Source organism: Eurypyga helias, unplaced genomic scaffold (genome assembly GCF_000690775.1).
Source record: "Eurypyga helias isolate BGI_N326 unplaced genomic scaffold, ASM69077v1 scaffold35275, whole genome shotgun sequence".
In the NCBI taxonomy this organism is placed as follows: Eukaryota; Metazoa; Chordata; class Aves; order Eurypygiformes; family Eurypygidae; genus Eurypyga; species Eurypyga helias.
Genome location: NW_010251379.1, coordinates 6290 through 28717, shown reverse-complemented (window position 1 = coordinate 28717; position 22428 = coordinate 6290). Strand labels below are relative to the sequence as shown.

General features: G+C 48.0%; 1 protein-coding gene across 1 annotated transcript; it reads left to right on the top strand.

The window, feature by feature from the left end:
- Positions 1-1001: 1001 nt before the first annotated feature.
- NEK9 (NIMA-related kinase 9) lies at positions 1002-22172 on the top strand (the record flags this gene model as incomplete). Its single annotated transcript, XM_010152016.1, has 21 exons — positions 1002-1179; positions 4073-4128; positions 4979-5049; positions 6951-7056; positions 9641-9772; positions 10705-10815; positions 11408-11472; positions 12430-12480; positions 13573-13765; positions 14659-14803; positions 15558-15758; positions 16166-16212; positions 17048-17203; positions 17577-17685; positions 18200-18361; positions 18688-18858; positions 19071-19130; positions 19701-19891; positions 20125-20289; positions 20972-21184; positions 21591-22172. Coding segments are annotated over 21 exons (2706 nt in total), but the record flags the coding sequence as incomplete, so codon positions are not given.
- Positions 22173-22428: the final 256 nt, after the last annotated feature.

The following is a 22428-nucleotide window of genomic DNA, read 5'->3' as shown; positions in this document are numbered from 1 at the left end:
ACAGCCCCCAGGGGTGACTGACAGCGCCCTGGGGGACCCCAGCCCACAGGGTGACAGCCCCCGGCACTGGGCACAGCTCAGCCCTCGATGTCGAGGGGCGCAGGGTTTGGGTCTTGGCACATTTGAGCGCTGCCAAGGCTCTCGGTCCCCTAAAGTTTCACAGGGAGATGTGGAGGCCTTTCTGAGGCTAATACATTCCTCGTTTTTCTGTTTTATTCCAGTCCCAGAGGACATGGGCGCATCTCATACAGGTCACTCATCCGCCTGATCAGCACTGCAGCATGATCGGGGGAAGCCAGCTGAAAAGCCAGTCCTCCTGCTGCTCCCAAGTTGCTTAAACCCATCCAGTTGGGTCATAGTTGTGCTTTTTAGCGGCCATCAAGGAAAATTGCTTGACTTGGTTCCCAGGGGAAGTTCTTAAAGTTTTTTTCCGGGGGAAGACCCCCCTGAGGCATCACAGCTCGAACGGTTGTGAGTGAACGCTGTTCACTGAACGGATCGCTCGTAGTGTGTCTGACAGTATGAGTGGGCCTGACAAGGGCAAACTAAATTTGTTTGCCTTTCCTTCATTTTGGATTTTTTTTTTTTTTTAGGAATACCTGGGTGTTTGTAACAGCTTACGGTCATGTACAATATCCTACAGTTATGGGACTGGAAATACACCGTTCTTCCTTTATTGAACCGGAATATGTTTAGTCTTTAGTGAAGCAAAACAATCTCTATGTCTTTCCCTGGAAACATTCTAGGTTTTGGGGGGATTTTGGTATGGGTTTTTTCCAAAACAACTGCAGGCCAGCTAGAAAGATGGCTGCAGGCCATCGCTATTCCTGGCGACAAACAGAAAAACCTCAGAACTTGTTGTGAAGAATCTCTGACTGAAATCTATAAGAGGCAGGAAAGTCTCTTTACCTTCCTTGAAATTTTAATTTCCTGCTGTAAAGGCACATACTGTTCTTGTCATCATAGTGTGTTTTTAATTAGAAGATGTTTTTGTGTTTCAGGATGACTCACTTGTAGTGTGGAAGGAGGTGGACCTGACCCGGCTGTCAGAAAAGGAGCGTCGTGATGCTTTGAACGAAATCGTTATCCTTGCCCTGTTGCAGCACGAGAACATCATCGCGTACTACAATCACTTCATGGATAACACCACGCTGCTGATTGAGCTGGAGTACTGTAATGGTGAGATCCCTGCTCCCGCTTACAAACAGGCCGCTGCCACAGTTGCTGTCACCCTCCTGCAGAACCTGCAGGGAGTATTCCTGGGGTGCCCTCTGGGGAGCGGTGGAGTGCTGTGTAGCTCCTGAAGGAGAGATTGGGAACTCCTCTGATCTGTTTGGGTCTCGGGTGCCAGAGAAAGAAGCGCAGCGGTTAATGCAGGCAGTTCAGGCAGGAGGTGATTTCTCGAGTCTTCCGAGGAGCTGGTGCAGCAGCAGAAGTGGGTTATTGGTAAGGCACCTCTCTAATGCCCTCGCTGTGTTCTTTTAGGAGGACAGTGGGGAAAGACCCTGAGGATAGTTGGGTCTCTCTGCTAGTACGGAGTGGGGCTGTTTGTCAGTAGCGTCACTTAAATAGAACCCTTTATTTGGCAGTCATAAATCGAAGCTTAAAAATCACTGGCACACTGCAATCAGGACCTTTTCCTGCCTCATGCTATCAGCTTTTAAAAAACCAAAATCCGGTCCTTCTGGTGGTAGAGAAAACTTTAAAGGTCCATCCTAGAGTAGATCAGATGGTATTGCATGGAGTTTGCAGGGTTCCCAGCTGGGTTGGAGAGGGAGAAGGATTTGATACGGGAGTTGCAGCTGTTGTCAGGCATCTCAAGAGGAGGCCATGTACAGCTGATACTGCTGGAATGGGATAACCCACCTAGAACTGCAGTGTGAGTCCTCGCTGGATGAGTGGGCAGCTCCCCTGGCTTGGTGTCCTGTGTGTGTTTGGGGGTTGTGTTAGGCCTTGGCTTATCAGCAGAAACTCTTCTTGGTGCCAAAGGCTGTGGTCATGCTGTTACCATCTGAGACAGACTGCTCTCAGTGGGACAGGCTGGGGAGGACAACAGGCTTGTGCAAAGTGTTTTTGAAGGGTGTCAAACACCCCGTTTGGCAGGTTGGCCAAAGCTGGTTTTTGCTTCTTTGCTTTTTGTACTTATGCAGGGTTGGGGTCCAGTGCAAGGGTAGGGGGATGTTAGCTCTTTGGTGCACCGTTTATTTTAGGAGTACTCTGCGTGAGTTATTTAGCTGCCCCAGAAAGACTGCTTGGGGCCATTATAAATTCCCTGTCAGTCACAGAAGCCACATAGTATGTACATGTTTGTTACTGTCTCTAAACTGTTTGTTTTACGTAGGGACAACAACCAAGAGATGAGTATGTAGCCTGTGTTGCTTGAATATGTCTGAGCAGCGCAGAACTAGGGACATGAAGAAGAGGGAGTCTCGTTTACAGTTCTGGATATTGATTTTGCCAGTGTGTTAATAGTAATTTATGGGGCTTTTTTTACAGCGTACAAGTCCAAGATAATAGATGAATAATTTTTAAAGTAAGGCTGGACTAGTCGCTGTCACACTACAAAGTTTTTACTGTTTAATTGGCACGTCTCTTGTAGAGATCTAGGAAAGACTTTCAAATCTGAGTAAATATTGTCCCCCTTTTTACAAGGGAGGCAGCAAAGTTACTGATTTGTTTGCCTGTAGTTCTGTATGCATATCACATATACAAATACAGAACATCCACACATACATTGGATTTATCATGGGATAACATCAGTGAATACATCTGAAATAGATTTGGGAAGAAATATCCTATAAAATACATTTGTTGAAGAGAGAATAGCATGTCAGGAGGTTAAATGTGATCACATGAAACAGAAGAAAGTAATTTGTTTGTAGTATGTGTACACAGAGGTGTTGGTTAGCTGAGTCAAGAGCTAATTTGTGTCCTTGTGTAGGATTTTGGAGATGTGGTACCTGTCGTGCTGCTCTTTGGTTCAGAAAAGCTGCAAAAAAAAGATGAGGAACAGAATTCACTAAAAGCATAGTCCGAATCGCTAGGAAAGAAGCTCCTAGGAAGAGGCGAAGGTGGATACTTCAGTTAAATTGTGAATGTGAAGAGTGATTTGTAGATAGTTCGCAAATGTGAACATAAGGCAGAAAAAAGAAATGTTGAGAGGTTATAGCAAGTCTGAATGAGAAGAAATTATACAAGGGAAATCTTAATATGAGTATCAGAAGAATCTTCCTAACATGGAAGTCTGAAATAAATCCCTCAAGGAGGCAAAGGATCTCTTGTCCAAAGCAGGTTACATCTGCAGCTTGACAGGCCCATGGAAATCGTACAGCAGAAAGTTGTCCTGCACCATACCCCTGGGAATGGGAAAGGGCCTGGTGTTCCGGTACTATTGGGACACAATGTATGGTAATTGGGAACAGGCTGTGATCAGAGATTTGGGATTTACTGGTACAATGTTAATCTGACAGGGAGTCTCGCTGCCTGCAGAGCCCCCAGCGTCATTTCTTGTAGCTCTCTGTGATTTTCAGTTTGCCATCCTGAAACTGTGAGGTGCCCTGAAGAGGCTGCTGATGTCAGGCGGCTGCTGGCGGTGCCACTGTTGTCAGCGCTCTGTGAATTCTGCACCGATGTAGCTGGCAGGGCAACTGTAAAAAAAATACACGTGTTCTTAAGGTATTATTTTTTTGTATATAATGCTGAGCTGGACAGTCTCATGTGATTTGGTGTACAGGTTTGAAGTGCTTACATATCCCAAGAAGCACTCACAGGTGAAAAAGTGGGGACTGCTGGCCGATCTTACTGATTCACTTTTTGGAGGGCGTTAGAGGGTGGTGTTAAAAAAAGAATCATCTCTGCCTAAGCTTAGCTATGCTAGTGGAGTTCTTAGATGAAAGAAGAACTCAATCTTGTGGGTGTCCAGCCAATTTAAGTGAAGAGCGCTGAGGGAGAGCTGTCGTGGTTCATCAGGTCCCTTAGGGAAATTGAGTATTCCCAGGAGTACCTGAGCAGAGTAACTGCTGCCATTAACTAAGGTGAATTCTCTGACTTTCTCGCTCACTTATGATTCCAGGAGGGAACCTCTACGATAAGATTCTGCGGCAGAAAGACAAGCTATTTGAAGAAGAGGTAATTTGGAATGGTTTGAGGGGGCAGTGGGGTTGGTCTAATATTCTGGGGATCTGTCTGGTTATCTGGGTATTTATACAAAATTTTTTCTGTAGTGTTGACGGGGAATTTCTGTGTATATCTGGGGGCTGACATCCTTCCTCTCCTGTTCAATGCTGCAAGGATTTGTGGACTGTGGGGAACTTTTTATTTTCCTTTTTGGCTGTCCTTAAGCAGTATAAGCTTTCAGGGGAGGAATAATGATAGAGTGTGCTCCACTGACTTTGGTCACCTTATCATCCTGGCTAACATTGAACTTTAAAATCTCTTTCTGTGTTTCTTCCTGGTTGGTACTCAATTTCTCTCTCTTCTTAACCGCTTCATAGGCTCTTTTCTGAGTAATTACCTGTCTCACTGTAGATTTTTTTTCATGTTCCTTTTTCTTTTTTAACTTTATTTTCTGCTCTCTGCTTCCACCTCATGCTGAGGTGGTTGATGATTGCACTTATTTATCTTATATAATGGTTTTTAAGACCTTAAAGGTTTTTAAGGCCTTCTGGCTCCTGGTGAATATTAAAAGGTCCCAGTTCGTTTTCCGGAGAGCCCAACTGTAGATCTTTCCCAGGCAGTCATCACCTGCCATTCCTAAGTCTTTTCACTCAGTGAGTTCTGTGACGCTTGTCAAGACACACACTATGCACTAGAACAGTCTACCTTATGGAATATCTTTTCAGAATTTTCCAAACCAGGAAATTATAAATTTTCATACTCCTGAAAGAGCCCTCTTTCTGTGTCTCTGTGTGACAGGGATGTGTAGGGTTTTGGGGGGATTTTTGAGCCTCGCATAAGGCTTTTGTTCCTGCCTTTGCAGATGGTGGTTTGGTATCTCTTTCAAATCGCGTCAGCTGTGAGCTGCATTCATCGGGCAGGAATCCTCCACAGGTAAGCGTGGCTTGCGGTAAGGCCCAGGTAACGGGTGCGGTTCGTGGATATGAGTGCAGAACTCCTTCGAGCAGCCTTTGTTTCCATGTTTAAAGCGAGCACTGGGCTTCTGTCCAAAGCACAGCTGCACTGCCTAGATGTTAAGTATCACTTCTGTAAAGAATTTTTATTGGGCTAGAAACCATCTTGTGATAAATGTGCAGGAAATGTTGTATATAATACAGAACTGCTGCCTTTGATGCTGCAGGTTTGTGAACAAAGTGTTAATCCATGAAGGAAGGAAGTAAATTGGCTCTTTACTGCCATAGCACATAAATGCTGTTTGCTGAAGTGGGTAGGAAGAGCAGCTACCACAGGCCAAAGGTACTTCCTGTGCTCTCCACAGTTAATAACTTCGAAGCAATATGTAATTCCTGTAATCCCTTCTGTAATTCCAGGAGGCTAACAGTGGTGAGGACTTTTCGGTGGTGCGTTCCTGCAGTATAACCCATGCAAAGAGTTGTTCTGCATTTGGCTGAATCTCATTTTCTTCAGCCTGTTATTTAAGGAAGTAATGCAGCTTGTTAGCTGGTGGTGGTAATTTTGACATTGACTCTGAGACTTTAATGAGTGGCTAATTACCTTTTTCTGTTGCCCTTTTCCGTTTGGGAGGGGTAAATTTCATGGCTTCGGCGTGCTTCAAGGAGGCCGTGATGACCTGGGGAGTACTGCACACGTAGACAGCTGTTTCCAGCGTGGTTGGATTGTGTGCTGCGCAACAGCCTTCCCTAACTAATGAGCATAGCTGTGTGAGGATGCGTTCTGTTGGGATAGCATCCTGGTTGCTGCCATTCTAAACCTTTGGTAACTGGCAAGCCTTGCTAATAAAGGGTTGGTACCCTACACTCAACAAGGTAGAACTTGACTTTAGGTCAAGTTTTTGACCTAAAGTGGATGTTGTGTCTGTCCTGCTTTGCAGTGGTTTCCTGCTTACCACCTCTGTCGCCCATCTTCACAGCAGGGTTCGCAGTCTAGGGACATGTGTGGCCCCAGATCCTTCCATAATAACGAATTGAAGAGTTATTTAAATGTTTGCAGTGATTTCCTGCTGCTGCAGACATTGTCAGAGTGATCCAGGCCTTTGCGATGCCCCAGGTGGATGAATGCAAAGTGCTGCTTTACTTGACGTTGTCCTGATCTACACTGGGAAGTTGTTGATGGTACGTTAGGAAAAGTGGGTGTTATGAAGTCTTGGCCATGGGAAGCATATCATACTGCAGAAGCTTCCTCTCTGTATTTATAGCCTCTTACATAGGAATTATTCTGTCTGGGAGATGGGAGAAGGTGTTTTCCATGAATTTTGGAATTCAGCATTTCTGTGGCCATCAGCCTTTTGGCCATCTGGACATAGTACATCATGTCATAAAGAGTTGTTCTTGAGGCATAAGGATGTTACGCTTAAGTTCTAGAGTGGCATCTGTTTCACGCCCTCTGCGTGTGTGTTTACATTTGCATACATACATATTCATGCATACATTAGTGTTTTTAGTAAGCTCAGCGTCTCCTGGCTTGGGCCTATTTATAAAACCAGGAAAAATAAGACCTGCTCAATGACCTTCATACGAGAAGAGACTGAGGGGGGGAAAGAGCTATCTTTGATCTGTGGCCTTTGCATAGGTGTCTGGAGCCTGAGCTTGTTAGACTGTGTTCTGTTTGCGTGGGGATGTGATAAAACACGGATAACTGCAGTGACTGCCCCAGTACTTGGGGTCAAATTGCCTTTGGAGAGCTCTGTGTGTGTGAGCGCGAGGGCTGGCAGAGTAGCAAGTACCTCATTGCAGGGGAGAAGGTACAGTAGCGCGTGGAAAACTGTGAAATCCAGAAATATATTTGAGTGTCTGCATGTCTTTTTCTCCTTTCAGAGATATAAAGACATTAAATATCTTTCTAACCAAGGCAAACCTGATTAAACTGGGAGACTATGGGTTGGCAAAGAAGCTGAACTCTGAGTACTCCATGGCTGAGACTGTGAGTATCTGCCTTTGTGTGCAAACTGAGCTGTGTTTTTCTTCGGTCGCTGCGTGCCTTGCAGAGGGATGCTGTACATTCTTGCTGCTTGTTTTCTGTGGTTTTTCTTTCCCTTTCCCCTCATCTTCCCTTAGTGTTGTCTCACTGACTTTGATGTATTTGCTAGTGTGTCGCAGCCTGGAGTTCTCCTTGCCCCCAGGTCACCTTTTGGAAGTCTGTGTCTCTGCAAAGCATCAGCAGACTAAAGATAAGTGCCACTGTGGGCACAGAGGTGTGCCAGAGCCAGTAAAGCTGTGCTAGAGAGCGCTGCTTTTCTTTCCCTGGTACCTAGGCATGGTGCTTCCAAAGGTGGATCTGTGCAACACGGAGGTGGTGCTGTCCGAAGGTACAGGCACAGCAGTATAGTCACATCAGTGCAGCGCTCTCCCTCTGGGTTAGTTAAGCCCAGTTTAGCAAGTTGAATTAATTTGGTCATCCTAGTGTTCTAGCAGGGACGTTTTGCCTCAGCTGGATCCGAGAGAGCTTGGATGTGCTTGCCTGACATTGCACCGTGCCGTAGATATGTCTCCATCTCTCTAATACTCAGGCTCTGAGCTGAATTATAAAGAAGCAAGAAAGGCACTTGTGCTTCTTATGGTAACCAGGTGTATGGTTTATTGGTAACGCTCTTGGAGGGGACAAAGCTGTCTAGGAGAGATTAATTCTACCAGAAGACTGCCAAGCTTGGCTTTGTTCCAGACCCTTCCAGAAAGCAGTTTCTCAGCCAGAGTTAGGACACAGGGTAAGCTGTATTGCAGGCCCCTGAAAGTCTCAGCCTGGATTTCCCAACTCCGTTAATTTCTGTGGTAAACACTAGGATCATAGAATCATAGAATCACTAGGTTGGAAAAGACCTTGGAGATCATCCAGTGCCTGGAGCTCCTGTCTGCCGAAGGCCTTTACTGTATTTTGGGATGAAAGCCAGCTCGCACTTCCCTTACCAGGCTGTGTTATTAGATTTAACGCAAGCTGTTGGTGTCCTGTTAGGATGCGGAGTTAAATACTTGCCAACCTCCTTCCAGAACACGAGCACTGTTGGGCAGTTGCACAGTGAGTGGGAAGTCAAGACTGCTGCGGAAAGCCCTCGCTAAGCTGGGCTGCAGCAAAGCCATTTCTGTATCTCGCATTTTTCGTGTCCTTCCGGCATTCAGAGAAAGCACAGCCTGTGCTGTGAAGTTCCTGGTTTGTTTTGGCCCGTGTTGTGTGTGCTCATCTCTACCTCGAACTGGGGTTTTTTTCACTTCTGAAAAGTTTTGAACTGCATACCTGCAGCTGTGTTTCATTCTGCGTATGCCGGCTGCACTCTGGGCTAGCTGCTCAAATTGTGACCTCGTGGCCAGTGGCGGTGTGGAAGTCACTTTTTGTGAAATGAGGGCAAGACATGTTATTGTCGGTATTTGTAATCGTAACAGTCAAATTACGGTCTTGTGAAATGGTTATGTCGTGCTTATTAAACGCTTATTTCTTAACTTACCCACTTACCAAGGAAGATGCAGAAAATACGTCCGAGTCTTTCCTGCAGAAAGCTTGCATTGTGCTTTGCTTAACAGAGGCTTAGGTGCAGTGTCTTAGTTCTCCACATGACACTCCATCTGGGTGGGCTTCTAAACCTTCCCGTGGCTGGGACTCGCGTAGCTCTGCAGCTGTCACACTCTAACGGGAGGTGGGAGGGAGATGGCAGGTTCGGAATGTGCCTGTTAGGTATGTCGTGTGCAGCAGAGCCTCATGAAAGGCCACCTTTGTAGTCCTTGGAGCTTTGCTGAGACAGTTGAAAGGAGGGCAGCTATAAATATTTCCCCTTCTTCTAAATTCTCTTTTTCATCTCATTTCGCTTGCTTGGGAATGAGCTCCGTTCATCTGGAAGCTTCATTCTTACACCTTTTATCGTGTTTGTTCTGTGTCTCCTTGTTGTGACTTCAAGCTAAGTTGGAGCTGGGAGGACTGCTGTGTTTAAATGCTGGGTTTTGGGATATTTGTGTGTGGTGGGGGGTGTTTGTTTTAAACGGGTTGTTCAGTAAAGCCCACTTCTGAAGTGAAAGCTTTTCAGGTGGGACTCAGGCCAGCTTTCTACTTACTGACCCAAAAGTAACCCTTCTGTCTTTGGGCACAGAGTAGCTTTTGTCCTGGCAGTACCTCGTGATCAGACAGAGCAGCTCCGTAGCCATGGGCTGGCCTCTGTGCTTGGAAGCTTTGCTAGATTCCTTTTCTCTCGACCTCTTGGGAGGGTTTTCATATGCCTGGTCAGTACGTAAGCCTCCGATTACCTCTAAATGTAATACATTTTAGAGAGGAGCAAGTCCTTGCTGTGTTCTCATGACTGCTCTATGGAGATGTCCCTCATCAGGATCTGAGCAGAGAGGTGGCTATGGTCATCTGTGAAATGCAGGCACAGGCCTGTGGACAAGAAGGGAAGAAACAGGCTTGTTTTTCCCATCCCTCCATCACATTGGTGGGGTGTGTCATCTCTGTCACTTCAGACCTGTGTGAACATGATGGAGGCAGAGGTCCTGAACTGATCTGTTTTTTTAAATGTTATTTTCCCTAGCTGGTGGGAACTCCGTATTACATGTCCCCAGAACTCTGCCAGGGTGTGAAGTACAACTTCAAATCAGATATCTGGGCAGTGGGCTGTGTCATCTTTGAGCTGCTTACTCTGAAGAGGACCTTTGATGCTACTGTAAGTCTGCAAACCAGGATGGACTGAGTAACCTTATTTTTTTATCACCCTGAGCTTCACACTTGGCTCATGGCTTTCTTAACTCATGTTTTTCTTTCATTGTTGTTTAAATCTGCTGATTAAGAAAACAGTGGCCTGGGAGTGCCAGCTGTAGCCAGAGAAAATGTCTGCATGATTTTCTCTGCCCTGCACTGGCTTCTGCCAAACCCACCCCTGTCTGCAGCCCTGGGTTTACCTGATGCAGAATACAAGTTATGCTAATGTGTATCATGGTTGTGAATGAAACATCCTTTTCTCCACAGAGGGGAAGTTTTTGTGCAGTTTTTTTGGTGTTTTTTCAGCATTACTAGCTGTGAATTTTCTGCACAGCTTTCTGTAGCAAAAACATCCAGCCTTTGGATTTCATAGGATTTAATCCTGTTACCTTTCTCCGAGTCTGGACGCAAGAGAAGTGTGGTCAAGCTGGCATGGAGAGGGTGAAAGGGAGCATTGCGGGTTGGTATATGTGATTGGCCACCTTGTGCCATGAGATGGGAAAAGCTGCTGGCTGCCATGGTGCAAGATTTTGTAGCACTTGAAGAGTTGATGTGAAAATACCATCCTTTCCTGACTTCCTCTCATCATGCCTACCTCTGCTGCTGAGTGGTGTTCCAGTGGCAGGATGCTGTGTAGGAGATTCCATGCAGAGAGAAAGCTGTCCTCCCTCCGCTGTTAAGGAATTAGAAAAGCTGGATGTTGCCACCAAGTCCTAGCTGTCCAAGTTACCATTTCTGCAAGCATTATTATTAGATTTTTGGAGAATCTACTAAGCAGGGAAGAAGGAGAATGTGTCCTGATTAGAGGAGGAGGAGGAAATTAATAGTGGCATGTAGCATCTCTCCCCTTTGGACACATTGTCCAGTTCAGTTCCCTTACAGCTGGTTTCTCCCTAGAATCCCCTGAACCTCTGTGTGAAGATTGTACAGGGAAATCGCGCCATGGAGGTTGATTCCACTGTCTACTCCCGGGACCTGATCCAGATGGTGAATTCCTGCCTTGATCAGGTTGGTGAAATACTTCTTTAATTTTCAGACAGCCCTTCCCAGCTGCCTAAGCCGTGGAATTCAGGGGTGAAGGGGAATGATGTGCCTGTTTCAGTATGAGGGCTGTTGATGCAGGGTGTTTTCTGTGAGGCCTGAGGCATCACTAAGGCTGGGCTTCCTCCAGTCCTCTGAAGGCATTGTCTCAAGATGCCATTCAGTCCTGCGGGCTCTGGAGGGAGCTGAGTTTACTCTGACAACAGTTATTTAATGGGCTGGCAGAAGCAATTATTTCCTAATGCAGAGCTGCGGAGGTGGGAGCATCGTCTCAGTAGTCTCTTAAGGTTCTGGCTTTCTGGCCGCGACTCTGGTTTTCTGTAGGGAATTAATTGCTTGAAAACAAATGTAGTATTGATACCTTCAGAACATGGAAGTCCATCCTGCACATCCCCAGAATTTACCCTTATTCATTCCAAATATTTGAAGTAATTCCTTTCCCTTTTGAAGAGAGTTGGGGACGAGGTCCTTGCAGGCTTGAATGAAGTCTTCTGACCCAAGATTCTGTTGTAGATGATGAGCATTTCCCAGAGAACAACCTGTTGCTCATTTCTTTCAGGATCCAGAGAAGAGACCCACTGCAGATGAATTGCTTGAACATCCCCTCCTCAGCAAACGCAGGAGGTAATCAGATGGTCTTGCCTGAAACCTGGGCAGGTGTCAGGGAGAACAAGAGGCTGTGTGCAGACGAGTGGCATTGACGCGTTTGTAGCCAAGTCCTTAAGTTAACTTGGCCTGATGCGAGGCAGTTGTTGAAGTATGCTTCCTCCTCATTAGGCAAGATGTGATTCTTGCTGTCTTGTCTTCTGACCAATCCCTGTGTTCTCTTGGTGCATGGATATGGTGAGAAAGGTCTCTGCATCCTTTGTCTTAGAAGCTGTTGGTAATGAGAACCTTGAGGCATCCCTTTCTGTGGCTCCTTTGAGGAATGATCTTTCCCGCTCCGCACATGTCTGAGCGAAGGGTCACAAGGATCCTCTGATGGTCATTGGAAAAGGCCTTTCAGAATATACATATCATGCAATATAGAGACCCTTGCTTTCTTCCTTTGTTGCCTCCTTCTCTGGAGAGAGTTGCATTGAAAGTGGCCCATTTTAGCTTAGTCTGACCATCAGCCTGCACATGCTGCGTTTTTATGAAAGGAGGACCATAATTCTGGACTGGTTGGACCCCACATTGGTTGCTTTGGGATCACCAGGCTTACTCCTTTATACCAAGATTCTTCTACCTAGTGGTCAACAAAGTTTGAGTTTTGTCTTGCTGTAAGCACTGGTAAAAGCTCAAATCCTGATAATATTTAGCCATTTAAGGTCATTCTTCTGCAGTATGGGTATTGGTCGGCCACATTCTGGCACAGATCAGTTTGTTGTCCTCAGCTCTCCTGGAGGTTCCTTAGCTATATGGTACCTTACTTCTGCCCTGCTTGGTGTGTGTTGCTGTGGGCTGGTAAACAGCTGCCATATTTCCTCCAAGAGGGAGCAGCATTTTATTGGGAAAGAAAGGAATCTCTGTGTGCTGCTTGTCAGTGAATTGCTTTGGGCGGTGTTACTGTTTCCTTAACTGCTTTTTCTCCTTTGACAGGGAGATGGAAGAGAAAGTCACGCTGCTTAATGGGCCAAATAAGCGACCACGGTAATTATTTGGGCATGTGTTGAAAGGAATTCTGGAGAGAACAGCTCCCCAGAGAGGAACTTTGCTGAGGGTGTTAGTCTGTGACAACCTTAATGAAGTAGTGTAGTTTAGAAAATCCTTAAATGCCAGGAATTTGACAGAGTTGTTACATGGTTATTGTCCCACGTTTTACTCTGCCTTTTATAACCTGCTTTATGTATGGCTGGAGCTTTACATCAGCAGGTCCCATACCGCTCTGGTCTCTCCTACTGAGGATGTAGTCTTTACAGCCTGCGTACCTGAGGATGTAGTGTAGATCCCTCCTTTCACACGGATTCCATGGAGTATGAAGAATACGACTGAATGTTGAATATTAAATGAATATAAACACATTTCTTAAAACTGAATACATGCAGAGGCTCTCCCCAGTCCCCAGTAAGACTGTAAGCAGGGTTGTGCCATGAAGCAGATAGCTTCCATGACATGTGTAGCTGGTTTTCTGTTGGTTTGTTGGATAGAATTTGACCTTTTTTTTTTTTCCCCCCTCATAAACTTGGAAGTACTATCTGAGCACTGTATGTGAAGTTTCTGGGTTGCTTGCAAACAGTTTGCTTCGGTTACAACTTTCATTTTGCAGTCTGCTTGGGAAGTGATTCTTACCTGCATGGAAGAGTTACATTTTTGCCTTCAGGCAGAAGCCTGTTATTAAATAAAGAGGAGAGAGGGAGGTTAGAAGCTTTTGAATGCTTCTGTATTTTGAGCAAGATTTCATGACCATTTTCAAGGCTTTCATTTTTCACAAATGTGAACAGTTCCATGGCCATTCAGTGAAAGTCCAGTCTTTTTAAATGACATAAAATTGAATTGCAGGCTTTTAAAAATGCTTCCTGGAGGCTGCTTCCTCTGCTGCTCTGAGACAGGTTTGATCCTGAGTCTCACTATGGCAATTGAGGCCTCACAACCACTCAACAAGACAACAGTTTGTGAAAATAAAACCCGTGAATGGTTGTGAAAGGGAAACTGATAGCCAACAGCAGGAAAATGAGTGATGAAGTGAACGCAAACTCATTATTAACTGCATGTGTGGTCTGGGGGGGGCGGGGTCTTGTGCAGGTCAAGCACCATGAATGAGGCTCCCATTGCAGTGGTGACTTCGCGCACTAGTGAGGTGTATGTTTGGGGAGGGGGAAAGTCCACCCCCCAGAAGCTGGATGCCATCAAAAGTGGCTGCAGTGCACGCCAGGTGTGTGCTGGTAACACTCACTTTGCTGTGGTGACAGTGGAGAAGGAGCTCTACACCTGGGTGGTAAGTGCGAGAAACTGCAGGAAGGGGGTGAGGGTGGGAGAGGAGCATCTGGATCCACTGCTGACCCTTCATGAGCCTGGTAGAATCAGATGGGGAAGCAGCTTGGAAAAGGAGAAATCTGATTGCCGTGGACGCTGTGAAGCCGTCTGCTTCGGGGTTGACCCAAGTCTCCCAGGACAAGCGTGCTTTTGGGAGAAGTTTTCCATTGTGACAGGAAGTGTGTTGGAGACTTGCTGTGCACTTGAGGATTTTACGCAGTGGGCTTGTAGGCCCAGACACTGAGTCAGACGTCTCTTCCTCCCCTTCCTGAGAAAATACTGGTAGGTGGGTGAGAGAAGAAAGAGATCCAAACGGGAGGAGAGCAACATGAAGTCATTTGCTGGATGCTCCTCTGAGAATGGCCACTGGAAACTTTGAGCTGGCTATTAATATTTTAGCTTTAGCTTCAACACTGCTCAGAGTTGTTTTGTTTTTCCTGTAGAATTGGCAGGTCTGACCACTTCAGTGACATTGGCTTCACGTTACGGGTTTCTTTGCAGCCGTTATGATTTAGAAAAGCAGGCCAAAAGGCTGAAGGATGAATTTCAGTCGTGCAGCAGGGAGCGGGGTTCTGTAGCCTGGGAGATGAGAAGGGAGCAGGGATCCCTCACCAGCTGGTGGCCTGAGACCGGAGCACTCCTTGTTGGTACATAATTGCCTGAAAGCCTATGCTGACGTTTAGAATGCTGCCGGCTGTTATGCCACAGAGCAGCCAGCAGTCTCTTCCCTGAGGTAGCTGCCACCCTTTCCCTTGCTCCTTTCTGTCTTCTGCTGTTCATTCCAGGTGCTGTAACTATTGGCACCATCCCTGGAGTTGTGGATATGTAACTTTACCAGATGTATCTGTCTTGCAGAATATGCAGGGGGGCACAAAGCTGCACGGGCAGCTGGGACATGGAGACAGAGCCTCTTACCGCCAGCCGAAGCATGTTGAGAAGCTTCAGGGAAAAGCCATTCGCCAGGTGTCCTGCGGAGATGATTTCACAGTGTGCATCACTGGTGAGAGCTGGGAGGGGACCCCTGTCCCCTCACTTTGCTGGGCTGTGGAGATGTTTGCCTTCGCAGTGAGATTACCAGAGCAGCTGGGTGTTGAGCACAGCTGTGGGTGGCTGTGCAGAGTCCCTGCACTCATCAGTGTACGTGTGGCCCCCAGAGGACCCTGAGGTCAAGCATGTAAATGTGTTTGAAACTTTTTAGACTGTGTGGGGAGAGAGTCACACAATGATAAAAGATCTGTATCCGAGATTGACTCTTTAATTCAGAAAGCTTGACACCTGGTAGCTGTCTCTAGTTCTAACCCTGCTCATACTTTTAATTGTGGTGTTGTCTGTTACAGAAAAATTTGAATCGTGCTTTACCCATGAAACCATAATTCTCAACAAGGTAGTTTCCAGCTTATTTTGCCAGTGCTGGAAAAGCAGAGGTTCGACAGAGATAAGCTCAGATGCTCAGTGTGCAGGAGGAGTGACTTAGGGAGCCACAGGATCAATTTGTGCGTTTCTGTTAAAGAAAGTGGCAGGTTCAACCCAAGATTTTTTTTTTACACTGGTGGCCTCAAATAGCTGCAGGTTGTGGTGTAAGGTCATCCATCTTCATGTGAACAAGAAAGGACTCCATATCCTCCTCATGACATCCTTCTGCACTAAAGAGGAAGAGGATTACAGAAAAGTGGTTGCTCTGGCCATGTCCTGAGAGGTTAATGTGGAGCCTCATACAAGCTCTGTGCTGACCAAGCTTCCCTTGTGTCCTTCAGATGAGGGCCAGGTGTATGCCTTTGGCTCGGACTATTACGGATGCATTGGCGTTGACAAGGCTTATGGCTCTGAAGTGCTTGAGCCCCTGCAGCTGGATTTCTTTCTTACCAACCCTGTGGAGCAGGTCTCGTGTGGAGATAACCACGTGGCAGTGCTGACCAGAAACAGAGAAGTTTACACGTGGGGCTGTGGAGAGTATGGTAGGTAGAATTTCCCTGGAACCCTAAAGGCACTAGGGTGTGCCCGCTCTAGAAAGCAGCTTGGTGCAGGTGTGTAGTGCAGGGCTTGGGTGAGGGCTGCCTGGTATGTCCTGGGGCCAGAGAACACTTTCCCTGGGGCTTCTTTCCTCGGAAGAATGAGGAACTGGGGACTGAGCCCTTGGGGCTTTACTCTGGGAAGCTCTAGTGTGCTGCTTGGCTTCTTGTGGGTAGGGCAGTTGTGCTGAGTGGGGTTGGATTACCTTGAGGATTGGCAGACGATGCATGTAGGGGCGCAGGTTTCTAGTTCTGTAGGGAGGTTGCTGTCGGACTCGGAAGAGAGAATACCATTTGTGAGGGGCAGGCACCTTGTGAGGCCGTTTCTAACTGCAGTGTTTTCACTGATGCAGGGCGCTTGGGCTTGGATTCAGAAGAAGATCACTACACCCCTCAGAAGGTAGAGCTGTGACTACTTCTCAAAAGCTGCATGGGTGTAAATCCTAATTAGTTGCTGTTTGGAAATATTAGCTGTCTGAGGCTCAGGTATTTTTTCTGAGGCATCATAGGGTTTGCAAGGGTTTTAACTTTACTTCCTCACTTTATTTTGCCTCATTTGTCCAGAGAGATCATGGCAGAGGGACATGCCACTCCCAAACCAGACAGCATCATGACTTAGAGCTTCATTGCTCCAAGCTGGAACTGGAAATGCCAAACTTAATGTTGTAGACATCATAGTAGGAAATACCAAAATGTATACCTCGGGGCTGTAGAGGAAATTCGCAGTAGTGCAAACAACTGGGAGTCTTTGCATTTGACATAATGAGTTAAAGTTAGAAGTGAGACCCTCTTGAAATACAGTGCTAGGGGGGATTGAGGTAAACTAACCCATGGGGGTTTAGAAACCAACAGGGGTTGTGCTTGGAAGCCAAATACCTGTGGTCACGCAGTATCACACCCACCCAGCACAGGCCCAGCCCTGCTTGGCTAACTGGGTCAGGTGCTTGTAGAGCCCAGCTGGCCAGGACCTGTGCACCACAGTTCTGGCTCCTGTGCTGGCTCACCGGTGTCTGCACACAAGGTCTAGAAGGCCTTACATTTCTGCATTGTGACAGGAGTTCCAATATGCTGTAGACCTCATGGTATCCTTGCACCTTCATTCAAAATAACTGGGTATTGTCAGTGCCCAGACTAGCTGAACCACTGCTCTAACCCCATGTATTTTCCACATGCCAGCCTCTATGTAGTAGGTGTTGGGATTTTGATTTTTTGGGGGTATATTTTTTTCCACATAGGTGGATGTTCCAAAGACTTTAAACATCGTGTCCGTTCACTGTGGCTGCGATGGGACTTTCCTGCTCACCCAGACAGGCAAAGTGTTGGCATGTGGACTCAACGAGTTCAACAAGCTGGGCCTGAATCAGTGCACGTCGGGGATAATCAACCATGACGTAAGTGCGTTTGGGTCTCTGGCTCCAGCCCCCAGCGGTCAGTAGTGTATGGGCAAACGGTGGTCCTTTGACAATAGGACCTTAGCTTTGTGACAGTGTGTTAGTTCCAAGGGTACTGGGACTGTGGGAAGAGGCAGTTTGTTCCTCATTTCGCTGTCTGCCTTATGGGCTTATGTCAGATCCAAGATAGTGAAATAGTGAGTTGCTTGAGTGTGACTTAGCCAGTGACATGGATTCTGGCCGTTCTTTACCATACCGTTGTTGGGACTGTCTAGGTTAATGTTGTGGTCTGCCAAGACCTGCTAGAGTAGGTCTTAGCTGATTAATGTGTGGGGTTTTTCTGCTCTGTGCTTACTCGCCTGTCTTTTCCCAGACGTACTGTGAGGTGCCATACGCCACTTCCCTTACTTTGGCCAAGCAGCTGTCCTTCTACAAGATCCGTACCATTTCTCCAGGGAAGACACACACAGCTTCCATTGATGGTGAGCCCTATGTTTTAAGAAGTGGATACCGGTTGCTGGATTACTTTACATCAGCTTTGCCCTTTCAGCCTGGCCCTTGACACTGAGGGTTGTGCTCTTGGCAGCAGGGCTCATGTCTGCTCCAGGAACCCGGAATTCCTGTTCCTCAGCAGTGTTGCCTCCTGGCCAGCTGAAGCAGCAACATCAGCTTTGGGTCATCCTTGTTTGGGGAAGAATGATGCTCTGGGATAGCAGAGGAATTGTTTATGACCGAGTTAGGCTTTGCCCAAGCCACACCAGTGAGAGGGCTGTGAGGAGTCCCAGCCTTCAACATCAGAAAAGGGGAGCAATGAGAGAAGGAACCGGGGAGGTGTTTCTGGGCTGAAGCCATTCCTCTTGGCTGGCACTGTCCCCTCCCAGCCTGGCTGGCTTCTGAGCAGAGTCCTTCGTGGGCTGTTGCTGTGGGTTCCCTGCATGTATGGCTGCTTCTAGAGCTGGGCCCTTGCTGTGACTGTCTCCTCGTTCCTCCTCTCAGAGCGAGGCCGCCTGCTGACCTTCGGCTCCAACAAGTGCGGACAGCTTGGTGTTGGGGACTATAAGAAGCACCTGGGAATTAACCTGCTGGGAGGCCCCTTGGGGGGTAAGCAGGTGATCAGGGTTTCCTGTGGAGATGAATTCACCATAGCTGCTACCGACGGTGAGTGGGTCTTTGTGGTGGGTTCCTTTGAACTAGGTCTGCAGGGTGGTTAACTGGCTCCCCTGAGCGTTTCTTAGACCACCCCCGCAGTGCTGCACTGAAATAAAGGAATCCTTCCAGCCTGGGGCTCTCTGGCCCTGTTGTCCCAGCACCAAGCATTTGCTGTCCCTGGGGCTGCAGACTGCTGGCGTGGTGGCTGCTTGTTAGATTCGTTACCAGTTTGTTCTCCCGCTGGCAAAATGGAGCTGGTGGATTAGATACTTTGGGATAGCAGTTACAGGCCAGGAGGGAGGGAATTGCAACTCCTGAATCTCTGTTTTCCTCAGACAACCATATCTTTGCCTGGGGTAATGGCGGGAATGGGCGCCTGGCAATGACATCAACCGAGAGAGCTCATGGCTCGGATATTTGTACCTCGTGGCCTCGGCCAATATTTGGATCGTTGCATCACGTTCCAGACCTGTCATGCCGTGGCTGGCACACCATCATCGTTGTTGGTAAGTGTAAGTTTAGGTTGAAATTTTGGGATCTTGGTTATGATGGTGTATTGCTTGCCAGGGCCTGGACTGTATATCCTGCCTGGGAAGAGGAATGTGGCAAGCTGCCCCGAGCTCTAAGCCTGGAACTTTGGCCTTGTTGTGTACCTTTGTAGGAGCTGTCTTGCTTTCCGTGTGGCGCTTTAACTGAAAGCCTGCTTCTCTCCTTGCAGAAAAGGTGTTGAACTCTAAAACAATCCGATCCAACAGCAGTGGCCTGTCCATTGGCACTGGTGAGTAACCTGCCCTGGGGAGCTGTGCTTTAAGTCCGTCCAGTGGTCAGTTGGAATGGGTGCAGTTTGGCCCCGCGGCATGGTTTCTGTGTTTGACAGGCCTTGCAGCAGAGCTCAAAGGGAGGAAATCTAGCTGGTACCAGGCATGGGAAGGGATGGCCGAACGCTGGGAATGAGAGAATTGAAACAGGGGAGGAAGAACACCAATGCGGCAAGGCATTTGTAGCTGAGGAGCTTCAGTTTGACAAGGAAAAGCTGAGAGGAATTCACTGAAGGGAGCTGATGAGGGAAGGGGGAATATGGGGCAGCTGCTGGAGAGATGGAATCCAGTTTCTTGGACCTGTGGGAGGGCTGGGACCACAAAGCTGCAAAAGAGTGCTGCACACAAGCCCTTCTGGGGAGACCTGCAGGGAGTGTTGGGAGATAAGTTGTTGAGGGAGATGCTTGTAGCATGTGCTCTCATTGTGGCCCTACAGCCCCAATTTCTGCATCTCCTCTGCTCCAGCTGGGCCTTGGCAACAGGAGTAGCAGAGTTGGGGAAAGTAGGAAGTTTTCGTTCTTGTTTGCTAGTGGCTCAGAGCTGCACAACTGGAGGAGGAGAGGAAGAGGATAACGAACAGGAAGCAGAGACCCCCAATCCCAGCGGAGGCTTTCGGGGAACCATGGAAGCAGATCGCGAGCTGGGGGGCTGGATCAGCACCACAGAAGATAAGGGAGGCAGCAGTGGTGACAGCAGCTCCTGCCCCGGCTGGCTGCGGAAGGTAATGTCCTATCTCAGAAAGGCCTTCAACAGGATCCGGGCTGGGGCCAGATCGAGTGGCCCCTTCCACCGTTAAGGGGTGCTCTGAAAGGTTCTCAGGGCTGTGCTGCGTGGGGAGCCCCTTAGGCCTCGCTGCCACCTTTACCACAAGAGGGTGTCGGTGCCTTGGTTGAGGAGATGAAGTCTGCTGCAGGAGAGTGGGCGGGCCTGACGGTGTTGCTTTTGTGTATCCAGGAGCTGGAGAACGCTGAATTCATCCCCATGCCTGACAGCCCCTTTCCTCTGAGCATGGCATCTTCAGAGCCTGAGAAGGAGACTCTCCCTTACCAGAAACTTCATGGACTCAAAGTGGCCTCTGAGGAACCTGTTGGATTAAACAAGCCCAAAACAGAGTCCTGGGTAATGTTATCCAAGTGAATGTTTGGCCAAAAGCTTTTGGGGACCATAAATGGCAATGTTTGAATTATGGGGAAAGCTGAGAAGAGGGTGTTGGATTGGCCTAATTCATCCGGATGAGGAAAAGAGGGCTATTGATAATCAGAGATGGTGCTGCCAAGAGAACAGTTCGCAGGAATCTGGAACACAAAGCTGGGGCTTGGTCAGATTGAAAATAATGAGATCAGTTCTGTGGAAAAATATGGTTAATACAATTGGAAAAAAAAGTAAAGCCTAGGGCCCAGAAGCCCAGCAGAAGATAGAAATTCAGGAAACAGAAATTGCTGTGGGATAGGAAGAAGAACTGGTGTAGGAAATCACTGAGAAATTACAAACTGTGAGATTACCTTATTCTAGGAGTTTTCTGTTCCAAGAGGAGGTACAGATCCTGAGCTTAGGGGAAGGGGGGATAAACCAGATGGATTTTGGTGATAGGGGGACAGGAGCAGCTTTCCCAGAAAAAGGAAGAAGTTAGTGGCTTCGTACTGAAGACATGACAATTAGTAGCTTGCTGACCTTGGATGCTAGAATTTTGGGAAGTCGGGAAATGAGCCGGGGTGACTCTGTGTATGGTTTTTTCTCATGGCCTATGCAACTCCTGGCCTTGCACTCAAACCTGCCCTGACTTCTCTCTGTGTCTCTGCAGCCTACTTGCCTGAGTCCGACCTTGCCGTGCAGTGAAGGGAAGGCTGCGTCTCCTGGTGCGGGCTGCGTGTGCAGTGCTCTGCAAGGGGAGGTGGCGCACCTCCGGGGCCTGGTTTTACAGTGTCTGGACGATCAGCAGAAGCTGCAGCAGGAAACCATTCGTCTGAGTGCCCAACTCCAGCGGTTCTGCAGGGAGACGGAGGGAATGCAGCAGGTAAGGACCCATTACCTGGGTGCACATCCATGCGCAGGGCTCGCTATGCTGATCCTGGCTGCTGCATACACTGCAAAGGCTGTGCAGAAGGAAGCAGCTTTTAACAGCTCTCTTAGAGCAGAATGGGGGGACTGAGCACAGTGCCAGTCTCTTGTTTGAGCTGCTGGTGTAGGCTCTGGTAGTAGCAGCAGAAATGAAGCCAAGAAGAGAGCTTCCTGTGAAGACAGCCCGGTCCTTGAGGGACCTGGGATTCCCCTTTATTTCTCCTGGTGAGAAAATACAGGCAGAGAGATGTCGTGGGGAGTCCCAAGTGACTGTGGAGAACAGGAACTGTGCCTTGTGCGGCTCCTAGCTTCTTTGCAGCTAGTCCTGGAGCTGTTTGGACAACTGTTGTGTGTTTTGGCAGGTGGAGGTTCATTCCAAAGGAACACAGACAGCCAAAGAGGAGATGGAAGTGGATCCGAAACCTGATTTGGATTCAGATTCCTGGTGTCTCCTGGGAACGGACTCGTGCCGCTCCAGCCTCTAGTCTCCTGAGCCCACTGGGATCCATCTAACTTCACAGCACACTAACCGATTGCAGAGAGCGGCTTTCCTGGCTTCAGGTCACTCGCAGACAAGGAGCGAGGCTGGAGGCTCCAGAGCAGCACCCATGTACGTTTGATATGAACTAGGAGTGAGTTTGAGAGGGGAAGGGCCCCTGAGCTCTAGGCCAGCTCAGTGATTGAAGCAGCAGCAGCTCCTCTTTGTACCTTATTTGTCAATTCTGCATGTGAGGCAGAACGGCCCCGGTATGGCAACGGCTCCAGTAGCAGTTTGCAGCCCTTTCATTGTTTCACTGCTTCTTGGGAGCTGCCTTTGGGACCCCAGTATTCATCACTGCATCTCTGGAGGAGAGGAGGAGACATGTTTTGTACTGAAGCTGGCTGAACCCTAAGACTCGCCACCTTCACTTCAGAGGGGTGAAGGATTAGGATCCTTTCCCTGCCACATGGTAAGGCCCAGCTGGTGAGGCTGTTCCTCTCTGCTCAGGGGCAGAGGGAGCAGGGAATGTCTCATTCTGGAGGCAGCAGAGATCTTCCTGTTAGGGAGATAATGGTAGGCATCATGTCCCTGGCCTCGAGGCACAGCTTCTGGCCATCTGGCTGTGTCCAGTGGCCTGTATAGACAGAGTTTAAAGGCTTTATTCTGGGTGCTGAGAGCTTTCCAGCTTCCAGGCAGTGCACCGAGATGAGCGAATCGGC